This window comes from Protomyctophum bolini (genome assembly GCF_963924005.1).
Source record: "Protomyctophum bolini genome assembly, chromosome: 3".
NCBI classification, from domain to species: domain Eukaryota; kingdom Metazoa; phylum Chordata; class Actinopteri; order Myctophiformes; family Myctophidae; genus Protomyctophum; species Protomyctophum bolini.
Genome location: NC_137864.1, coordinates 35,136,901 through 35,161,301, shown reverse-complemented (window position 1 = coordinate 35,161,301; position 24,401 = coordinate 35,136,901). Strand labels below are relative to the sequence as shown.

Here is a 24,401-nt window from a genome sequence, read left to right as displayed (position 1 = left end):
GGGAAGTGTTACTGTGCACTCACCTATAAGGTCAACGGCTGGCTGGCACCAGTGACCTTGACTTTGTGATCATTCATTTCCCTCCTACAGACCCCTCAGGTTAAGTTATGACATGTAGATGGCCTACACATTACAATACAGCTCCCTTAGTGGTCACTGTGAAATGACCTGTACACTGTGCAATCTGGGAACCCACTGTAAAATATCCTTTATACTGTACATATTAGTATATCCTTTTCTTTTTGAGGGGCGCTTCCCTCCAATGCATGGCTTTTGAAGATCACAGTACGTCATGGCAGCCAAGTCTATGGAATTTGTTTAGAGCACTTATGACGTAAATAGTTTGCCAGCCAAGTCTATGGACTTTAATGTTATAGTTTAGGGCACTAAATACTGACATAAGACATCATGTGGCCGATATAAATACAGTGGGCGCCCCTCACTTCACACAAGTGTGATTTATTTTTGAGGGGCGCTAGCCCTTCCTATAGACAGCTTTTGTCCCCACAAAATGTCCACAACACAAACATTAAATGCCAGTGACAATGAATGGAAATTTGGCATAATCTTGTCCCCACACGTCTCATATTTGCTATCGACAATGAAAGGATAAATTAGGTCAAATGTCCGCTAAATATGACAAGCATTCTGCTTGGCCAGTATGAGATGATTCATGATGATGTACGATGATAAGAGCGCCCCTCACTTCACACAGGTGTGTGATATCTTTTTAATATAATCTGTCTTGTAGATCACTTTTCTTGTCCTGTTTTAACTTATATGCATACATCCTATTTCCTCTCCCCTTCTCTCCTCTCCTTGTCTACTTTCCTCCTCCTTGTCTCCTCTCATCTCTTCTGGTGGGAGAAAGTAGAAGAGAAAGCGGAGAGAGAAAGAAAGCCTGTGCCATGGTGAAAACAGCATGAAGACGATTCTTGCGTAGTTTGGCCACAAAAAATATATAATATAATATATAATAGTATTGTGAAAGATATTTGGTGAAAGAAGTGTGCATGGTGAAAACCATCATGAGCCTAAAAAGAGAGTACAAGATGGGAAGAAGATGAATCCATAGCCGTATGTTAGTATGGATTTAGGGAAGCATATTTTCTTTTCTTTTTTTCTCAAAATATTTTATCCCACGATTTTGTAACCCATTTTTCACCCGGTGCCAAATACCTATAAACTGTAATCCTTGGCGCTCTCCCTCTGCCAGCCTGGGGAGAGCCCTGAATTGACCTTATGCACATCGCTGCCATCTTGCCAGCAAGGTGCTAACTAGGTGCAACTTCCCATTGACTTACCAACACAATTCTGTAATCTGTAAAGTTTTTGTTTCATAAAAATCCACCTTAGACATGTTATGAGCTACTTCCTGTCAAGAAATTCTGTGCAGGTTATTTAAGTGTCAGAGTTTGGGAGTGCTCGTTGGATATCACTCAACAGCCCTGCGTACCACCTGTTTTGAATTTGCACATAATGCAGGAGGTTGCTTTACTAAAAATGAGTGCTTCCAAACTTCAATACTAAAAATCACCTGCAAGGAATCTCTTGACAGGCAGTAGCTCATAACAAGTCTACAGTGGATTTTTATGAAACAAACACTTAACTTGCAGATAAGGATAATATTCAAGCTACAATGTTGGCGGGTTTGATGTTGTTTAATACAATCAGACTTTTCTGTTTCGATGAATTGCATCTAGTTAGCACCTTGCTGGCAAGATGGCCGCGGTTTGCATATAAGGTCAATAGCATATCTATATTAAAAAAATAGATGCCTCATTGGCCACTGCAGTTCGCTGGAGCGATGTGTTTTGAAAGAGGGGTGGAACAATTTACACTGGGGGAGGAAGTACGCCGGAAGTGTGGAAGGCACGCTACATCACGCTGCCAATCACAGCGCATCTTTTGCGGGACCCGAACATGCGCTCTGTGACGCACGCTCATGCTTCCGCAGGGCTTCGCAAGGAATCTTCGTCTATCTTTATATGTCTATGGTCAAAAGCCCTGAATACTTCCTTCAATGCATGAGGAGTGAGCAGGCCGCTTCTTATCACCTAGCGTGTGGACAGAACACGTTATCCCCTCCATCAGGCGCAATGGCTGACCAGGGGGAGGCAGTATAGAGACCAGGATTACTGCATGTCTTTTGTCAGAGTACCTACCCTAGGGCACATGGGGAGAACATGCAAACTCCACACAGAAAGGCTCTTTCACCAACCTCACCTAGGGTATGGGCACTGATGACGCGGAGAAATCACGCCCGCAGTTCCTGCAGCGTCCCAGGCGGGAATCGAACCGGTACCTTCTAGCTGTGAGAAGACGGCACTACCGACTGCGCCACCCTGGGAAGCATTATCTTTTGAGCATGCATGCTTGTTATTCAACATTCAACTTTATGAAACTTTCACTTCCACTGTCGATCAAAAACACACACCTGGGAGAGGAGTTTGCTCTTTCTCTCTCTCTGAGGGCCTCTGCACCACTCCACCGGAGTTCTGAGGGTTTTGCATGAAGCCACTTTGATTGTTTTTGAGGTAGAGAAGGGTGTTTTTCATTCACAGCAACCGCCGCACTCGCCTTTAGGCTACAGCTGCACAATCTAGTCTACACTCTGGGGCTGCTGAGTCGGATCACAATCCATAGCGATGTCTGGCACAGACACCCTTATCAACTGGGTCACGACCCATGAGGATGCAGCCTCTCTCAACTTCACTTTCTCCAGTGCGTCCTTCTTCCTATACCTGAACCTGACATCCTGTTATCATGTGACAGTCATGCATATTTCATGGATGATTGAGTTTGATCACCCAAGGTGGTGGCAGGTTAAGGCTATAAGGCTCATTAATAAATCAAACCGGATAAGAAGTGGCATCATGGGATTTCATATGGCATTGGACCGGAGAATCTGCAGCTTCCCAGCCTAATTTTATTTTGTGTTTGTACCTTTGTTTAAAATTAATTGATTATCTACATTTAGTATATAAACTGTGCTGCAGACTCTTGACCTTCTACATTGTATACATTCAACAGAAAAATATCAGCATCATATTCTGCATTCATATAAAGGTTATTTTTTCAAAGATAGTGTTTGGATGACATCACCTATTGACACTTCAGGTGCAGTCATCAGGCACACAGCTGGTCATGATCTGACGTGCCTATTCAGTGTTGAGTGGAGACAGCTGGCAGCAGCTGATCAGAACCACCCAAGTGGACCAGGATAGAAATGAGAGCTCTTTATATACGAAAGAAACCACATCTAGACTGTGGCTTCTAAACTCTGCAGGGATTCAGATCAAACACACGCACACTTCAAAGGCTTACAGTAGAAGGGTTTGAATTGTCAAAATTGCCAACGCAAATTGCGGTGCTACAACATGTTTAGAAGCACATGTTAAAGAAGGGGTTCTATTGTGGGGAAAACTACCCCACAGAATTGGGTCAATGCAACTGGTGTCGACCAACACCTGAGCTGATTTTAGGGGAGAGGTCATGCCTTTTACACGAGGACCTTGGCAGGCTCTTGTTTAGTTCTGCCTGAAGACACCAGCATTGCGGTCAGTGTCTTACTGTGCCATGCAGTAGGGCTGGACTGTCAGAGGAGCCTCCTGCTGTGGGCCTCCTCCACCTGGCTCTCACACTTTGCAAGCAGCCTCATTATCCAACCCCTCCATCCTGGAAGGCTCTGCTGCTTGTTAAATACCACAGGGTTCACATCAATGCCTCCTGGGAACACACACACCCAGGGAGAATGGGGAGGGGGAAGAGGCCAGGAGGAAGAGTGAGCGTATGTGAAGACTGAGGTGATGTTTGCACACACGGCAAACTCCTGAGTGTTAATTTAACTGATAGTGTAAGAATGGGGTACATTTTTACACAATCATAGTTGAACTGAAGTCTAGGTTTTTTACTCAGTAGTACGACGACAGTACTTGCTGAAAAGAACTGCTGTTGAATCAGTTATTTTCGGCAAGCAACACCATCGTGCAATGCTGTAAAAATTAAGCATAACACTCAGGGTTTTTCTGTGCAACACTGTCATACATCAACTGTGCGCCAACCATCTAGGTGCTTGGTGTCTTTACAAAAATAAGCTGTTGTAGAGGCAGGAAATACATGAAAAGACCTTGCGTTGTCTATGAGGTTGAGGGGGGAAACAAATCTTTCAGAGGGGACTTTCCCCACATTGTATGGGTTTGACAGAGTACCACCCCCCCCCCAAGCTCTCTCATTATGGTGCATACTGCATAGTGTTACCATAGCATTGTGTACCCCAGTGTCAACAAGAGGCATGGCTGCTCCTCTGAAATCACCCGAATTATTCCTCTCTAACAAGTGCCACCGGGGACAGTTTATGAATTAATGAGACGGAAGAGATGTCATCTCTTTATCCACTCAATCTCTCTCTCTCTCTCTCTCTCTCTCTCTCTCTCACGCACACGCACGCACACACACACACACACACACACACACACACACACACACACACACACACACACACACACACGACACATGACACACACACACGCACGCACGCACACACACACACACACACACACACACACACACACACACACACACACACACACACACACACACACAAATAATAATACTTTCAGTAGGCGACATGGATCTTGTCTGAATTGTGTCGATTTCAAGTGGCCTCCCTCTGGGGGTGTCATTTTACAGCGATGTTGCATGTTCAAATCTTTGCTAATAACCAGGGTTCAATTTGCTGGGGGGGGGGGCATGCCTTTGCTTTTGATACATTCCTAACCTTTGGCCACCCATTTTTAACGCCTGTGGGGATATGTTTTATCTCTGTTTCTGGCCAGACAAACAAGTAAATTAGAGATTATTGCTTTTGCAACACTGTTAGCTAGAAGAAGAATATTACTATCTTGAAAGTTGCCAAATCCACCATCTCACTCAATCTGGCTCAACGATGTGATGTACTTCTTAAGCTTAGAAAAAATCAAATTCTCTCTCAGAGGAACCTCCGAAGAATATATATATTTATATATATAGAATTTATAGAATACTTCAATATTCGTACCTCCCTGGATTAGACTGCTCGGTGTGACCCAAATATAGCGGACTGTGGATTTCAGGATTTACAGACAGTGCCTCTGCCTCAGTGACCTTTACTTTTATTTTATTTATTTTATTTTGCACATATTTTTTTGTCAGATGTGCTGCTTAACTGTCCCCATTAAAAATATATATAAATAAATAAAAATAGCCAATCTACATGATGATCAGTGATCACAATGCACTGCAGCGTGGCCCATTGTGATCTTGTAGCCTTTTTATTTTATTTTTACTAATCGAATCATTGATGATAATTGCTTCATCTTTTGGTATCTCGCAGAACAATTATTGAGTAAATGAATGCCACCTGATTCTTGGCATCAAGGCATTTTCTTTTCTTAAATCGATTTGAATAATAGAGACATACAATTGCTGTACTGTCTATGAAGCGTTTATAAATTACCCGATGGTTGTTGAGCGTTTGTATATATTTATAAGTTCAGTATATGTTTACAGTTCAGTACGGGTGTACAGTATGTGCTTATGCATAGAAGAACAACCAATCAATCAAACAAACAATCAATGACTCAATGTGCCCCGAAAGAAGCTGTGTCCCAAGGTCAGTGCATAATGTTTCTAAGACTGAAATATCTCTTAACCAATACTAAAGCTTGCATTCAATATATTTAAATAAATCACCAGACTGTTATATAATCAAACTCTAAATACTAAATGCACAAAGCTGTCAAATAATGACATGAATATTGGTCCTTGGCTTTGACAGATACTGGCAGGATTCTTGAATAATTATGAAAACTGTTTGAAAAGCACTTTTTTATGTACAGTAAAAGGTTTGTCTTTTTAAAGTGAAGTAGGGCACCTTCTCATTATCTTGCCAGGTGAGATGTCCTACAAAATGCTGCTTTGCCAGCAAAATATTATGCAATCATCTGTACCTGTAGAATATAATTACAAAATATGTTACCAACTGTGCTGTTTAGAACTTAGAGTAAATCATTATGACTATTCTTCAGCGATGATGGGGTGGGGGTGACTATAAAGTAAAAGGCTTAAGTAATGGATGGATTTTAATTTTAATGATACAAATTGGATCCATAAGAGATGGGTTAACCACCTTATTAAGAATTTACTCTATGCTGTAGTGTTCGGTTTGGACAATTCACAACCTAAGTGAGGAATTACATGACCACTCTCGGTCTACGGTTCACTCCCCAGTGCACAGGTGTCTGCCATCACCACACCACCAACGATACCAATGACAGTCCGGGTGTGTCCCTATATAATCAGTCACTCAGTCCACAGACAGCCTGGGCACACTTGAACTTCCATGCGCGGACAACTAAGCTGTCTTTTGCGTCATTTCCGTTTTTTTAGACAGCTGGTGGATGGAAATGAAGCTCCCCCTCTCCACCCACGCGGCAGAATGCCGCTGGAGCAAGCTTTCGGGAATCTGGCCGACGTGGCAATCTGCCGCATGGGTGGAGCTTCTTTTCCATCCACCAGCTGTCTAAAAACCCGGAAATTACGCAAAAGACAGCTTCTTCTGTCCGCGCATGGAATCTTGTGTGCCCAGACCCAGACAGCTCCAACCAGGCAGCATACGTATTTGACTAATGTATTCATTGTGTTCTGTATTGACCTGACTGGATTGTAATTGTGCTTGTTTGCTACAGTATACTGTATGCTGATTACTCTGCAATAGTATAATTGATATGAATGTTCTATTTATCATCTAAATGCCATATATTGAGTTGTTCCATTTCCATGTTGTTTATCAGAAACCATGGTGAATGGGAAATAAATGCTCAAACCTGTGAAATATACTTTGGTGTCACAAACCTCTTTTTGATCTGAGAAACTTTGGTGGTCAGCTCATATCCAAATAAACACAACAATGATATTTAATACACTTCATATCGTTGCTGTGGGGTGGAAACCTTTTATGTCCTAACCTATCATCCAAACAAGGATACAATGTTATTCACAAGCTCTTGTTAATAACTTTCAACCTGATGTTCCTATGTTGTGCATGTCATTACTCATTATAGGCTAAAATGTTCAAAAGTAGCAAAAATAGACTTATAGAACTGCTGCATATTGATAAGATAATGCAACTGTCTAAGACAAAAAAAAATGTTTTATTATTATTATATTATTTTTAATATTATATAATTATTCTCTGACTCAATCTATTTCATTTAGAATGTTGCACAGTTTGGGGTGTAACAATTAAAAAAAACATTTAGCTGCTTTTACTTATTATACAATTATATATATATTTAAAAAAATGGAGATACAACATATACAATACATTACGAAAGCCCTAGGATCGTCCCTTGCATGGGTGAGATCTCTTGGAAGACTGCACAAAACAATGTCTGGAACATTAATGCATCTGCTCAAATCCCAGCAACACTTTCTAAATGTATATGACGCCTACGGCGGCATTGTGCCTGGCTTGCTGGCAAGGTATCAGCATTGTAGTAAGGCCATGATTGCTCCCCATTCATGGCTGTTGTGTGTGGTGATGAGAGGCTGTTTTAATCTGACAATGGATCATCTGCCAGCTGTAGTCTGAGGCAATATTTGTCAAGTACCTGCAGAACACTTCTCTTGTTGTTGTTGTAGTCACTTTTTGATATAATCATGATTGTTAAGCAATCATGTTGTTATCAGGTTTTATTTCAAGACAACTGTGCTTTTGACTGTGTTTGTTCGGATGACATGGTTGAATGCGGCCTATGGTGTGGAAGAATCACAATTAGCTGTTTTCAGCTGGTAAAGGGACATACCTTATATTTGGAGTCAAGTAGGTTATGTGCCACGTTAACCTAAAGGTCCGTACATCTTTCTGTCGCTAAGTAAGAAGTACTGTGTATATTGTAATTTGCTAGCCTGGGGTCTGGGTCAGTGGTAATGCATGCAGGTCCCCATCACCTAGCCTGGGGTCTGGGTCAGTGGTAATGCATGCATCACCCATCACCTAAGAAAGTGTGTTTCAAAGTGTGCTTCAAAGTCAACAACGACCATCAGTGCCAGATTTATAGGAGTTGAGGTCCCTTGGCTGGAGTAATTCTTTAGACATGTGAAAAGGTTGTTGATTTACAGTAACTCTCAAAGTCAAATTAACATTCAGTATTTTACTAATGTCACTGTAGCCAATATCATGTGAACCATCGGTACATGCAAATATGTACGCTATTGACCATAGTCACATGGTGGCCATTTTGGTCCACGTTGCAGAAATCCCCACTCTTATCGGGATGATTAAAACTCAAATGATTAGGAAAGAGGTGTTAGCTGAGTTGAGGGTGCCTTTCCTTGAACATAATGACTCAAATGGGAGACATGACTAGGCCTTTTCCTTAAACATCCACCCTTCCATGAACACAGGCAGTGCATTTCACACCAGCACCTACAGTATGACACATCACCAAGTGAGTTATGCAGTCAGCAAGAAAGATCTTCATTCTCTCCTCTTGCTTTATCACAGCCTTTGACACATCACCAAAGTCAGGAATGCTCAACTATAACATTTAGTATCACAATTTTATTACAAAAATTAAACTTTTCAACTTTCCTTTTTGCCATGCTTGTAGCATATAACAATACAGTAAAAAACCCAGACCCAAAGAAGATCATAAAGCAGACTTCAACAATGCTTTCACAGCACTCTGTCATTCATGCTGTTACTATACAGATACTGTAACATTCCTAATACATAGTACAAACGCCTGCCAAAACACATCATGTCAGATAACAAACCAAACAAATTAGTAACATTTAAGAACGAGAAACTCAGTTCCACCCGCCCAGAAAACATGAACCAATACATTTAAATTTGCAACTTAAGAACGTGAATGAATGTGCAGAATATTTGTACCAGCCCAAGGCACCCAGGCTTTGTAGCATGTTGGCAAGTAACGACATTCTTACAGAAACACTTGAAGCAAACAATTACAAACTGACTTGTACCACAGTCTGACTTTGCAGTGTCCTTCAACATAGCCTCCTCTTCTGGCTTTCTCTTTGTCAGTCACAGTGCAAGATCCGGAAGGGTGGGGGAGAGAGGGAAAGGTCTGGGAGCTGTACCGCGTCAAACATCACTTTACGGTGCCAAACACTGACAAGAACTGGATGGACAGCCTAATCTCTCACTCTCAAAAGGGGAAGAGAGAGTGGTCATGTAATTCCTCACTTAGGTTGTGAATTGTCCAACACAAGGAACACATTTCCCAGCTGCCAGTCCAAGACAAAATAAGCTATAAGAAAAGCTCAGGTGTGCTTTCAACGAAACCTCCAAGAAAGAAAGAAAGAAAGAGAAATAGATAACACTTTGCCACTGAGGTTTCCAAGACGAATGTGATTTTTTTTCCTCAAGATGAAAACATTTATGCTGCCCACAAATATCTAAGTAGGTGTGAATAGAAATCCCGGATTTAAGCTTATCGACAAACAAAGATCAAATTGTCTCTAACAAATGTCAAATGAAGATAGGAATGACAAAAGCTCGGAAATAGGTTGAGGCCTTCAGTTGAGGGGACGACAAGGCTCAAATGTCCATTTGGTTGCTCCTCCAAATACTTCGACGTTGGCCTCTGTCCAAGAGAACACGTTGCCAGCTTGCGCCTTGCTGTTGCAGGTTGCCAAGTTGTAGATCTCCCCTATTGAAAGCTTCCTATCCCAGATATTCAAGTTTGCCAACTCACCGACAAATGCTTGTGTGGCATCAAACCCCCCTCCAATCGTGTCCTGTAAAATAAGACAGATGCAATTCTTCAGTTATTTTAATTTGGTCTAGGCACAGTATACAACAAAGGCTTGGGGTGGAGAGGGGGGGGGGTGATGAGTTGCTGACTGTCTATAAATAAAATCAGTAAAGTTTTACTTTCTATAATGTAACAGCTGGACCAATATTCCATCACTTGAATGGTTTAACGCTTATTCCTGTAACCATGAGTGTTGCTTTTTTTAAATGCCTTTCTCTTTGAAATATCTGGGAAAGTGTCTCTACCAAAATATTAGTTCTTTTTATTTAATTGTATTTATTTACTTATTTTTGTATAAGATTCCGGTGGGATTTCTATTGGAGGTCCGATATACTGTAACTGGCACTAATTATATCTTAACTATCAATGTTAGTGAATAGTCCCATTGCATGAATATTCCTGCATTGATCTTTCCAGCAATGACACTCTGGTATTTACAAAATAAAAATCATAATTTGTTCAGCCCTGTTTCTCAGTTTGTGTGAAATTAAACTCAGTGACACATTTATAAAAAAATAAATGTGTCAACTGCTTCCTTCATATACCTGCCAATACCCCTGAATTTATCAGGGGACTCCTTCGCTTCTGAATTGTAATAGCTCCTGAAAATATCCATAATTTTGGACCAGAGTCTTTAACACTTTCATCGTCCCCCTGGTGTTCATGTGAAATTACCGCAGGCGGCAATATCTGTGAATTCGCATCAACTACTTCCGTGACACACAGCCCAATACAGCGAGAGGAGGAGCAAAAAGTTGTACGAGCAGCAATAAAAAAACACTATTTACATCTGAACGTCGGGCGGATTGGACAAAAACAACAACTTTGGAGTATTTTTCTGAGAAAACAAGCAGCAAACAAACGACAATAAGTGGATCCTTATGGGAGGCGTGCACATTGATCCTCATGATGGGAAGAACGTAGACGCTTTCTAGCAGCCTGGGCAACACGAAATGTTAGTGTTGAGCTTCGTCTGCTTGGAATTGATATAAATCTTACAACCCGCCATATGACGGGTATGGCGACCTTCAGGGTTAAATCTTAACCCGTCATCTGACGGATTCCGAAGCGTTGTGGTGTCATGAGTGTTAAAAGTGAGCATGCCCATGGGTGTTACATGTCAATGATATGCAGGGCCAGTAAAGTCAGTGAATACTAAGACAGTAAACACAAAGTAAATATTAAGTCAGCCCCCCCCCCCCACCAGAAAATGTTAAAAGTATGGCTTCCTTCCTTACCTGCTCTTGTCCTAAAACCAGCACTCCCTGTGGTTTAATTGGGTGGTACGGTGCCAAGTTCTCGCCGTTGCCCCGCATCACTCCATCCTGGAAGGCCTCCCACATCCCGTCACGTGTGGTCCAGGTGATACAAATATGATGCCATTTGCCATCATTGATAAGGAATGGCAATTTTGCAACCTGCAACATTGGCAAATTACAGTTAATCTGAAACCCATTGACATTAATGTATTCATCAATAAAATAAATTATGGGCAATGTATCTTGGCAATTCTGCATGAACTCGATGAAACTCGTTACTAAAATGATCAAACATTACAAAATTACAATATTCAGTATAGCAAGACTGCCATTACTTTGTCATTGATGAGAATTTCCATGGGATTGTTCCCCCATTCGATCAGCACGAGTTCGTTGGACTGGCCTGGGACAGCGTAGGAGAAGGGTGTCCCCACCCCGGGTGAGGCGTTGGACTTGATCCACAGACACACGGTGAAGGAGTACATCTCCGGCAGGGTCCTCTTGGCCTTGGCATACATATAGTTGGTTCTCAGGGGGAAGGTCAGCTGGAACTTGTCCATTGGTCTGTTGGTGTCTTTGCCTGCAGATAAAGATCATGTTCGAGTCGATCTCCAGTAAAACAGCTCTGAAGGTTTTCTTTTTTTTACCCGGGTTATGGGAAATAGTATTTATTATGTCTACTTGTCGCAGGTGTATGTGTGCACTTAAATGCGCATGCACGCACACACACACACACACACACACACACACACACACACACACACACACACACACACACACACACAGTATAGTACTGTATATCTCTGTGACAAAGTCTACCACACACACACACACACACACACACACACACACACACACTATCAGTATACTGTGCTGTGAAAAAGCCTGCCGGCTACTGTATAGACGTGTGTGTGCATGCATGCGCATGAATGGGTCCTCATTTCCCACGATGCTGGAGTGAAGAGCATACATATGTCACAGTCATGTTGCACACACACACACACACACACACACACACACACACACACACACACACACACACACACACACACACCATTGTTTCTTCGTAGATCTTCAGGGAGCTGAACAAGCCTGCAACCTTGATCAATGTTCTAAAACGCACCTCTCTCTGTGACTGTGTCAATTAGTGGACACGTCGCGCAATGTTACAACAAGCACCTAAAGTTTCTCAGCCCTGCACGTAAATTATGCTTCCCATTTTATGGCGGGACATAATTTAGCCTAATTAAATTAGGCTACAGCCAAATTAAAATGTCACCCGCACAAGTGATAATCGGGATTTCGTTGAGTTATGCAAAGCACTGCAGCTCTCTCTCTCTCTCTCTCTCTCTCTCTCTCTCAATAGTGTGCGCAGCGCGAAGGCTGCGGCATTGTGAACATGTGCAGCTATAAGTATACTAAATAATGCCAGGCGAGAGTCAAGACATCTCGCCTAAAGAAGCCCCCGTAGCTTTATGCGGCCACTTAAATGCCTATAGGCATAAGGTTCCTGTTATGTTGTGGAGTTTAAAGTCCATTCTTTCTCATGTCTTCATTTTTATATAATGAATAATAATTCTGAACGCACCTTTCTCGAGGTCCGTTATGCGATGATGCAGAGAAGTCAGCGTGGATTCCACTCTGTTCCGCTGGTCCGTGTCGTTCCTTTGGACCGGTTTAGTGTCCTCTATAGTGTTGACTCGGGACAAGACCTGCTTCTCCATATCGTCTATTTTGTTTTGTAGGAGATCTTTTAGACTAGTTGCTTGCACAGTATTGTTACCTCGGCTGTATTGCTGAAGGGACAGAGGGAATTCGGTTAAAGGAGGGCGGAAAATGGGTTGTATTCGATTGTATTGTTTTAATTCAACTGTTTTCTTGTGTTTGTTTTAGGGTTTTTTTCTTTTCTTTTAGCTTTCTAAACCTAAAGACAATGCATTTGACCTCAGTGGCATGCCATGCACAAGTATATACTAAAGTATATACTATTACTGCACATGGGCAGACTATTTGTGTAGAATATAAATGCTAAATTAGGACCTAATTCGACCAACTTTATACAAAAAGTAGCCTATATGAAACGCACTTGCGTTCGCCCTGATGATCAAACCCCTTGCTCTCCTACCTCGAGATTTTCCAGCCTCTGCTTGAGGGTTTTTAAAGTCTGCCCCAGTTGGGCCAGAGTGTCCGACGGACCGCGAGAAACATCCCCCATAGTGTTCTTGGAACCCGGCCGCCTGCCGCCCGGTCCCGCATCGGGCAGGCTCTGGCTCTCACAACGGCTCAACTTGGACGTTAGTTCCCTGATTGTTTCCTTTTGGTTCATAATGGTCTCCTTTTGCTGTAGCACGGTTTCCCTCAGCTGCATGACTGTGGTTTTCAGGTCCTCCGCCGGACCGCTGTTCTGCATCGTCGCGGAGCACAGGTCCATATCCTTGGGTACCGACGTGCAAATAAACTGGGTCTGTCCGAAATCTTGAGCGGACCCTTCCACGACCAGGCAGGAAAGTAGAAAAAGTTTCCACGACATTCTTCTGTCCATGGCTCCGGTCATGTTTTGACGACGTGAGTGGAGTTTTGTGGCTTGCTGTGAGCGCGCGCGGGCGAATTCGGCACCACTGAAACTGTGAATTCAGCGCGACGGAGCTGTCCACTGACGCGTCGTGACTTCAGCACCACGGAGCTGTCCACTGATGCTGTGAAGAGTCAGCTCCACGGAGCTAGCTGCGCCATGCACGGAGCTGTCCACTGATAGGGTACTGACTGTGAGACTTTCCCGTCGCTCATAGTTTTTATAGCAGAGACAGCCCAGCGCGCGTTCACTGCATCACAGTGGGGGAGGCAGTGGGTTTTGGTGTTTTGCTCAAGTGTCCAGCCCCTATTTAAGGTGGGCCATGAATTGTCAGATGGCTAACATGTAATTCCCTAATTCCTTATAAAGAAAACAAGTTAAAGATAATACACTATACACTTCAATATGTGCTTTTGATAGTCCTGTGAAATTGTGTTGCACAGTAGGTCGTAGATTACTATGAAAACCTGCAAAACCTGTCCGTCCGTCAGTCAGTTCACGACTATGCAGCCCATCACACCTCGTGAGACGCCATGACATCACGCCTCGTGACACCACACCACCATTGTGACGCTCCATTTATGGCCATCTCCATATATGGTCGACACTCCATGGCTGTCTCCATATATGAAGATCACAACACTGACCTCATCAAACCCTGGATAGCCATACATGGAGAAGACTGCATGGATCATCTATAGATCTGCATATATGGAGCCGGCCAGCAACTTTACATCTGACCTCAAACCCTTAGATCTCCATATGGAGCTCACCTGTTCTGACATTCCATATGTTTATCCTTCCCCATCCTCCCCCATCCGCCCCCTCCGACTGATACTTGTCCATTCAAACTGTAGACGGGCCCGCCCCAAAGTTATTATAGTGCAGCCGCCCCGGCAGCCGGTGAAAACTAGAGTTCTCAACAGGCCCAAAAATAAGGCCCGGCCCTACCTGCAGGCCCTCGTCAAACCCTGTACACTCGACAGGGCTGCCACCCTTAGATCTCCATATGGAGCTGACCTGTTCTAAAATGTTGATCTGACCTCATCACGCTCCATATGGCCAGACCTCATCAAACCCCATGTACACTCAAGACACTGCCGCTACCACCCTTAGATCTCCATATATGGAGCTGACCTGTTCTGACATTCCATACAGTATGTTGATCTGACCTCATCAAACCCTGTTCACGCTCCATATAGCCAGTACAGAATTCATTCCATATGTTGATCTGACCCACCATGCCAAAGCGCCAGGGCTCGCCCAGCAGTCTGCCATCACCCAGGCAGATGCCCTCTGCCTATCTAAACCAATAGATAGTATGACTCCAACCATGCCTCTTTATCTGAAAATGTTTTTACATAAACATGCAAGTGTAAGTATAAGTTAACCTTAAAAGGAAGCCACTCCTCATAATGCTGGGGCTGGTGGTATGTCCCACAGTCTCTCTCTCTCTGTCTGTCTGTCTGTCTGTCTGTCTGTCTGTCTGTCTGTCTGTCTGTCTGTCTGTCTGTCTGACCGACCCTTATTGTCTGGTGAACCGACCCATTCATGTACCGTGAAATGTCATTGGCAATGTTGGATTTTCGGCTACTGTCCATGTGATGGACTGTCCATGTAATAACAAGCTTGCAAGTTTTCACATTTCTTTATTAGCCTACACCATTATGAATGCATGTCCCATATGGATAGAATTTAACATTTATTTTGTTTTCTTACATTTCTAACGTTTCGTCTTTAAAGATGCTTTAAATCCGGTTTTAAAAGTTTAATGATTTAACTCCTCTGCATGTATTTCAATGTAGGCCTACAGTTTTCTTTTTGTCGAATACATTTGAAACACTGACTTAATGAGAGCGACCACATATTAAACCCTCTGGGTTTAGCTTTTGTCTCGTCTGATGCATCTCCGCAGCTTGGGGAACAAAAATGGTTGTGTAGACTGTCATTATGCTGAACCCCACCATATGCTAAAGGAATGTGTAATGTTTTGAAATAATTGAACAGGCTGTTATGTAACTATTCCCCAGGCTGTTACATTAATATTTACAAGATATACAGCCAGAGAAGCACGGCAGCAACAGTTAGTATATGGATGATGTTGGAAATATTATATCACCTTATTCGTATAGCAGTATGTCAGTAGCCTATAGGCTATTACTGTAGGCTAATGTAATTTCAGCAACGATACATTACAGTTGCTGTTTCTGTTTAGCCTGCTCTCAGCTCTGCTGTAATGTTCCATAGTAGGCCTATACAGCATTGTGTGTAAATCTGCATTATAGCACGTGATATTGGAAACAATTCTGCAATCTAAGCGCTTTCGCCAACCCCGTATTCTTTCCCCCTCTCGCATTTCAAGACGTTTATTAGACTCGTGCAGGAATTGGTGGAGGCCGCTGGCTAAAATAAGAAAAAAAAATACCCATCAGTCCATTTTAATTTGTTTAATTATCGATTGCACACGTTGTAAATTTTGTAATCAGCTAGATGCCAAGCTGAAGGCGAGGAACACATGAGGTAACAAATAGTTAATGGCAAAGTCTAATTGCTGGCCTGAGACAGACATGTAACAAATTATGCCTCTATGTCAGCACATGCACAGATCATCAAGTAATGGTTCATTATCTTCCCCCCATTTAATACCTATATGATGTTTGTTTAACATAGGAAAGCAAACAATCTATGTTTCAGATATAGCCTACTGTATAGCTACAGTATTTAAATGGTCAATACCCATAGCCCACCACATCTCTAGCTACAATTTCAGCAGTTGACAGCTTGCCATAATATATATCTTAGCTTGCTATATTATATATCTTATCAATATTCATCTCCTAGCTACTGCATAAAAATGCCAGCAGCACCATATGTTCAGCCATGCTTTCTTATCTTTTACACCAAGTGTTTCTCATTATACTTCAGTTGAGAGAAACTGCACTAAATGCCAGTCAATATAGTTGCCATTATTAGTAAGCATGCTGCATAATGTTTCCAGGTAACATGGATCTGTTCTCAGGTCTGTTTTAGAGACATGTCACAGATGCAGACAGACCTGCCTTTAAAAAGCCTGAACTTCTTCACATTCTTGAACAGTACAGTTCTCAAAGTCAGAAAAATCTGAAACCTAGAGTAATGTTAAATGTGCCCTTAGCTTAGACCATTCTAGACCAATCATAGGCCCCTTTTCCACCAAAATAACTTTGGTTCTATAGAACTGGTTCCGTTCTAGATTCTTGGAACCTTGGTGCTTTCATGGAACCAGCAGATTTGTTTTTGGTCCAGTTCTGAACCAACTTTTAGGGTTGTGATGTGAACCAATTCATTTTCAGTGGAAACACTCTGAACTGGTTCAATATTATAGGCTTGAAAAAATAACTGAACCGGTTCAACCCCGGTGGCCTACACAACTCAGCTATTAGCATAACATTTAATGTTCCCAGCAAGGAGAAAAGGGTGACATCCGTATATACTTGGAAACTTTATTTATTTTCCCCACGACCAATCACAAAACTGTTGATTTGCATGGGAATGTAAACCGATCTGCTCAGCATTAAGTTCTATCTTCCATGATTTAGCACGGTACTCCCAACTCAACTGCAGTGACTTGCTATAGCTACAGATTGCACTGGGAAGCCTGCTGTTACTTGTTATTAGACACTGTCTTATTTTATTTACACTAACACATACACAGCACCTTGGATGATGCTGTGCACACCACTGCTCATAGCACAAGGTCGGGGCAGTATCACTGCAACGTGCTTCAGCCAACATTCATTCTAGCCGAGCTGGACTCCCGGGGGTCTGTGTGGGAAAAGGGCTGCGATCCATAATGATCAGTCTCTCAGGCTCACTGAATAATGCAAGGCTTTATAATAGAACCCACTCTCTGATGGCAGAGATAGATAAAGACCATTTCACACACTGGCAGAGCTCTATACTTGCTTATTTATCCAGCATCCGCTGTAGCAGAATGGGGAGGAGGGCGGGGGCTATGAAACTCAGACTACAAGCGCAAACACAGCAAGAAAACAACAGGGATGATATTGAGGGCAGCAGCTGAATGTAGATTATATTTGGGGTGAGCTAAATAAAATACTGTAGAGCTACTACAATAGGCCTATACACTAATATCAGTATCACAGAAAGTCAAGAACAGACTACAGAGTGGTATTTATGATTTGTCCTTGGGGTTTCAGTCTCCTATGTGGGTGAACACTAGGTTCACTATAGGATGGTACCCTTAGGATCCTTGTAGGATGGTACCCTTTCTGTCTATAGTTGCTCAAGATATCCATCTTGAGCAAGTATAGACAGACTGTCAGACATACCTCATGGTGATGGAAATGGTAGGCTTCCTGTAGTGGCCATTAGCACTGGTATATGGAGATATATGGTCCAAAAAAGTGCCCCTTTAAAATGTTTTATTTAGTAACCATTGGGCATGTTATTAAGACACAGCCTTGGCTTCAGATAGTCACTTCCTATAGCTGAATGTTCAGATTGTATTTATATATTTTTGTACTAAAGTAGCACACCTACAATATTAACATAGCATTGATTGCACCATGATACGTTGTGAAATTGTTGTAGACCTGCTATAGTTTCTAATTAATTTAGATTAAGTGGTTAATATGCACACATTGTTTGGCCTGCTCATAATGCAAATGTCACAAAATAAGTGACATTGTCACTTGTCTATTGTGTCTAATATACAGTACACACTGTATCTGTGCACTTCTCATTGCATTGCATTACTCTGACTGGCAGTTAAGTGAAGCTGTCTATCAGAACATTGTGATGATTTCAGGTTGTACCTTCCCCTGCCCCTCCTGCATTGTTATCTTCCTTCCCATCATGCCACAGGGTGGGATATAAAGAGACAGCCAGGCAAGAACTGTCCCACAGGGTATCAGTGTCTTATCTGACATAGTGGTAGCCTATACTTTGTGTGTGTAAACCCATGGGAGATGGCTTGGAACAATGGACTGCAGTGTCAATACAGGACATGTCATTGTCTGTTCATAGCCTCAGCCATACCGGATATTATAGACCTTTTCCCCGTTAATGGCTCTATTTTCGCATTTGTTCACTTTAAGTTTAAGTTATTGGAATTCTAATGAACTTTAATTTAACAATGAATTCAACATTGGCCAAATGTAATTAGACTGACGATAATATTGGATGATTGGATTTAGTATGTAAATCCTCCAGGGACTATTTCCAGCTAGACTTTTCAAGTTCTAAATTAAATTACAATAAAATGCAAAGATGACATGACGTTTAAATTGTTTCTCCATTATGGGAAAGTATGACCTTGTAAATGAATCTTTCCTTCTGGAAGTACATGCACAGTATACAGTATAGATGGGAATATGTGGGTGATTGATTCAAACTTCAACTCTATAATCAATTGCTCACAATATCTCACACACACACAACAGGCCTTTGTTTTACTGATGTGACAGACCACACAAGAGATTCACTCTGTAACTTATTCCCTGGCCATTAAAATACCAAATAACACTAACAAATACTAGTGGCATTGTGTGGTATATATAAGCACGAAGCTAACCTCATCATAATTCTCCTGAGTTTGCATATTAGCGCTTTTGTTATGACAGTGCAGTTCATCAGCTTGCTTGTGCTAGTCTTGTTGGACTCCATCCAAAAACATCTTCTCCATTAGGCCTCACCTAAACAACAAGTGTACTGCCAATGTGTCCAAGTGGAAGCAGGTATTTCAGGCTAAAGTTCTCCTCAGAATAGGGATGTTATGGATTCAAATTGGTTAATGTAAAAGATTTGGCATAAAGATTTGAAGTCACCTGTCATAGGCTGTTTACCTTGAGATAACTGAAGAATCTTGGACGTAACAGATGATGGTTTTATGGAGTTGTTCACTGAGAAGATATACAAAACGAATCCCTTTGCAATGTTGTAGTATATCTTTTTGAATGTCTGTGTGGTTGTTTCTTTGCGGGTAGAACTAAAAGTCGTCTTACAGATAGATTGGGAGAGAATAAAACTGCCATCCGAACAAATAACCCAAAATATGGCTGTTTAGTGTAATGAAAAAGGACATGGGAGCCCCTCCTCTCTTAAAGCTCCAGTCATCCCTGCAGCCTGTAGGGAGGCATTCTGGATTGTCATTCTAATCAGTGTTGAACAGTGTTGATTTTCACAGCAAGTTTTGATTTAGTTTTACTCATAGTCTTTTGAATAGAATTCCATTTAATTTGTTATATTTTAGTAATCTCAAAAGTTGTAGTTTTAGTGTAGTTTTAGTCGACTAAATATAAGATTTTAGTCGACTAAATCTACAGTTGATTTTGTCGACTATAAGAATATTTTGACAGGCCTTGATGGTGTTGTAATGGCTGATTTTCCACTTGGTTGCATGCTGAAAGTACAAATCTACAAACTCACAACGCGTCGCAGCGCTACACGTTGTGAGCTTGTAAATCTCCAGAGCACAACACCAAAGCACAACCAAATATAAATACAATTATGATAGTTTTAGTCGACGAAATCATCACTGATTTACAAGCAGAAATTATTAATTTGACTTTTTGCCGTTCTTAGATTCTCTGATATTATGATGATTGGGCATTTTTGTCTCCCCAGAGTTAATATTGGTTGGTTGGTTTGATCACTTATGGTATTATGTATTTACACCAAAGCACAACCAAATATAAATACAATTATGATAGTTTTAGTCGACGAAATCATCACTGATTTACAAGCAGAAATTATTAATTTGACTTTTTGCCGTTCTTAGATTCTCTGATATTATGATGATTGGGCATTTTTGTCTCCCCAGAGTTAATATTGGTTGGTTGGTTTGATCACTTATGGTATTATGTATTTATTGATCAGCATACGATGATCTGATCTGTGATGTAGGCTATTCATTGGTCGAAATCACTTGACTGCCACCGCAGCCTTACTATAAGTGTGACTAATCACCCTGATTGTCAGACCCTGTTGAAGACCCAAATGTCGAAACGTGTTGCCTTGGTAAATCTATATATTATTTTCCTCAGTACCTGTTCCCCTACAGGCAGCCTCATCCCCAAGCAGAGTGATATTGGTCACTTCGATGATATTATTTGGACAGAGCATATGAAGATATTGTGGTGTGTAACTGATACAATCTTACAATTTGCTTAAGGACAGAGAGTACATGTCTTGCATGGCTTTTATGATCACAAAATCTACAGCAACAAATAAATATATGAATATTATGTAATCAACTACATTTCTTAATATATATAAAAAATCCATATCCTACAAGAGACTGCGCATACAGACTGCTTCTAGCAGCTTTACATTTTTATTCCAGTCAAGTAAAGATATTTTAAGAAAGTTCCTATTTTAGGGATTATACTCACAGTTAACCTTCTTACAGCTCATTGTATTATGCATTTGAATGTACCAAATGATATTTCAAAAACGTCACTACCGCAGGATGTGGCTATGGAACTGTTCACATATTCACACCCTGCTACAGACCACAGTATCGCCCATGTAGAAAATTGGGCTATGCGCTCCAGATGTTTAGTATAACGGTGTGCAACAGTTCCCATAGAGGTGCTCTCACAGACAAGCTGAGGCACTTATATTTAGGAGCAGCACAAGGCCTGTGGAAGCAGATGTGTTTAATTGGTGGTAATGATATGGAGATAATGTAGAATCTGTAAACCAGAGTGGCCAGAATGTCAGTAACGCAGAGAGAGAAAGCAGACTGGACTTTCTCTATACATATTGACCAAAGATTTGGGCAAGAGTCGTGTCTCCTTTACCTGGGGAATGATTCATGAACATACCGTACGTGTTCCATTTCATTGCTGGAGAAAACGCCTCAGTAACTTCAGCAGCACATTGTTTGGCACCTGTTTGGATATGAATTGCATTACCAAAGGCGTGCTCTATTCCAGGTAGCTTACTGCCTCCTGGCCAGGAAGACAGACCCCATGATGCAGCTCACCAGATGGCTGGGCCTGCGGCAGGTGTTGAGGTGGCCCTGTTTCTTCTTTTGTGACTTTTTGAGACGTGAGTTGGATTCTGTCTCACAGAGAATTGGCTCACTTTAAGGTGTCTTCCAAAGGGGAGCCAGTATGCTTTGCTTATGTAATGTGAGAAGACAAATTTGCCAAGCAGAAAACATGCTGTCATCTTACTTTGGGAACATTTTTGCCACAGTGACCAACTCGTATACAGTATTTCCTACTATAGTGATGCTTAAAAGGTTAGTACGTAACACGTATAAAGGTTTTCCTTTTCTGCATCAAAGTTAAACTGCTATTATAGTAGCCTACATTTGAACATCTGAAAGATATTAACAAAATATGCTTTGCATAATATATAAAATATGTCCAGACAGCAAGGAGACCAATGTTCAGCACAATGTACACAGCAAGAAACAACACAGACTTATATACACAACAAATAATATTGAATATATTATCATGTTTGCTCCCTGAATTCCATAAATATATCTTTAGACGCTGCAGCGACACAGCGTATAATTCACCTTTAGCTAAGCCCCGCCCTCTCCCACTTAGACACTTTTCAGCCAGGCTCATTCATTCCAATGTATAAATATCATGGACTTTACACATTAAATACTGGTTCATTTTTGGAATACAAATCCGTCAACAAGGCACTGGGAAAATATGTGCATGACATTTCTTTTTTTAAACAATGTTTTATCATATAGGAAAACTATTAGTTTGTCTAACTCACGTTATGCTTAGCTGTGATTGGACCATAGCAGTTTGGGGAGGGGCTTAGCTATATAGGTCAATTAAGAATAATCACCCATATTTATATATACTGGTTACATGTATAATGCACACTGTAATACATATGCCGATACAGCTGTTACCCTTTGTCAGATCTCTGTTGTCTGTATAGTGTCATTTTATAGATTCAATGTCTCACTTGATACAAAGCAACAAGGTGCTTCTCTTGATGTGCACATGTTTTACTGCACTGTATGTGCAAGCATTAAAGACCCTGAATGATAAGAGGGTTAGTGTTTGAATATCAAAAGCTCTTTTATATCTGTTTGACTCTCTGACTTTATTATGTCCTTTTGATGTGATATGAAAGGCCACTTGACATTCTCCCATCTTCTACAAGGAACCCTGTCACAAACTCACCATGAAGAGCTTCCTCGTAACACTCCACTGCTCCCATTATTCTTGATTGATATCATACAAAGCACTCACTTCATCACACTCCTAATTCTGTCAACCAACACACTTTCCCGTAGAAATACATATATAATGGTTTTACCTGGTGCCTTTATCCTGCCTTTAATGTTAACCATGTTATCGAACATTCCTAATTCCTAGAAGCAATGTGTCTATTAAAAGTGTAAGAAGCATATTGGTCAAAGAATAGATCAGTTATTTTAATCAAATCAGATCTCAAAGTCAGCTGTAATGTGCAGGCTTAAGAGTGAGCTATGAATTTTGAGCTTAAAAGGAAAAATAAATCTCAAGCTCTCAAAACCAGGCTATCATCCCCTACATCTGTGTTGTGTTCTAATTGTGAATACATCAGCATAATCAAACTGTAACATGGTTTAAAGTGATAAACTGTGACATGGTTTCATACTTCACCATTGTCACCCAAGTTCAACAGCTATGTAAGTGACTTTATCCATTTCTCCTTTTGTGACGGTCACATTTAAGCCCATTGAATATCCTTTCATCGGGGGCACGGTGGCACAGTTGGTAGTGCTGTCGCCTCACAGCTAGAAGGTCCTGGGTTCGATTCCCGCTCGGGGCGCTGTGGGTGCTGGCGGCGTGTTTCCTCCTCCGCGTCATCAGTGCCCATACCCGAGGTGGGTTTGGCGAAAGGTGGAGTTTGCATGGTGTCCCCTAGGGTAGGTTCCCTCACAAAAAACATGCAGTAATCCTGGTTTCTAAACTGCCTCCCCCTGGCCAGCCAGGGCACCTGATGGAGGGGAAAGGAACTGGTTGGAATAACGTGTTCCCTCCACGCGCTATGTCCAACCAGGGAAACTCCCCCCTGTCAGGTGTAAAGGAGAAACTTGGACACTCAGGAAGCATGAGTTCAAGTCCGTTTCTCTCGGAGGGTGTGTAGAGCCCAGGATCACATTAGATAATTGACACAGGGGTGAAAAAATGGGTTACAAAATCGTGGGATCAAAAAAATAGGATATAAAAAATCCTTTCATTAGCTGCTTTTGTTATTGTACAGTAACATTGGTGTCACATAAATAGCTCCTCTTTGACACAAGGTTAATGTCATTTATCTGCTTTCTCTTTGTCCTCTTCTCCTCGTTTCTTGTTCTACTTTATCTTGTCTGTCCTCTTTTGAACAGCAAATCAACTTTATTGGAATTAATAATAATAATAATAATAATAATAATTTAACTTAACATAACATAATAAATAAATAAAAACAAATAGATGGCAAGTAATGCTCGAAAGAGAGCCAACAAATTAAAATAAATAATCTGCCTGAATATTATTTGTTGCCTTGGATCCTCAGGCACAGTGTTCCAAAACTTTACTCCCCAGGCCGCAAAAGTCTGACCATATACCAGATAATGAGGCAAGTTTAGAAACAACCCTGGCTATCTCCCAGAACTCAGACTAGTACGGGACCAGCATATCTAAAATGTGACTAGGAATCTTCTGAAACCTCGTCACCAGACCTTCCCCTATAGTAACCAGTAAAGAGAAGCCAGGTTTGGTGTAGTATACA

At 41.5% G+C, this 24,401-nt stretch overlaps 2 protein-coding genes across 2 annotated transcripts in view; one reads left to right on the top strand and one right to left on the bottom strand.

Annotated features, from left to right (window-relative positions):
- The window catches only part of LOC308311482 (endonuclease V-like), a 78,631-nt gene extending 69,407 nt beyond the window's left edge, over window positions 1–9,224 (top strand). The window contains exon 9 of the mRNA XM_080758169.1: window positions 9,092–9,224. The gene's annotated coding sequence lies outside the window, so the exon portion shown is untranslated. The remainder of the gene's footprint in view (window positions 1–9,091) is intronic.
- Window positions 9,225–9,405: 181 nt separating this feature from the next.
- Window positions 9,406–13,637, bottom strand: LOC308311471 (neuronal pentraxin-1-like; the record flags this gene model as incomplete). Its single annotated transcript, XM_080758157.1, has 5 exons — window positions 9,406–9,807; window positions 11,063–11,242; window positions 11,419–11,663; window positions 12,672–12,879; window positions 13,209–13,637. 5 exons carry the CDS (start codon window positions 13,635–13,637, stop codon window positions 9,586–9,588), a joined length of 1,284 nt encoding a protein of 427 aa, XP_080614283.1. The 3' UTR covers window positions 9,406–9,585.
- Between the last annotated feature and the right edge of the window lie 10,764 nt (window positions 13,638–24,401).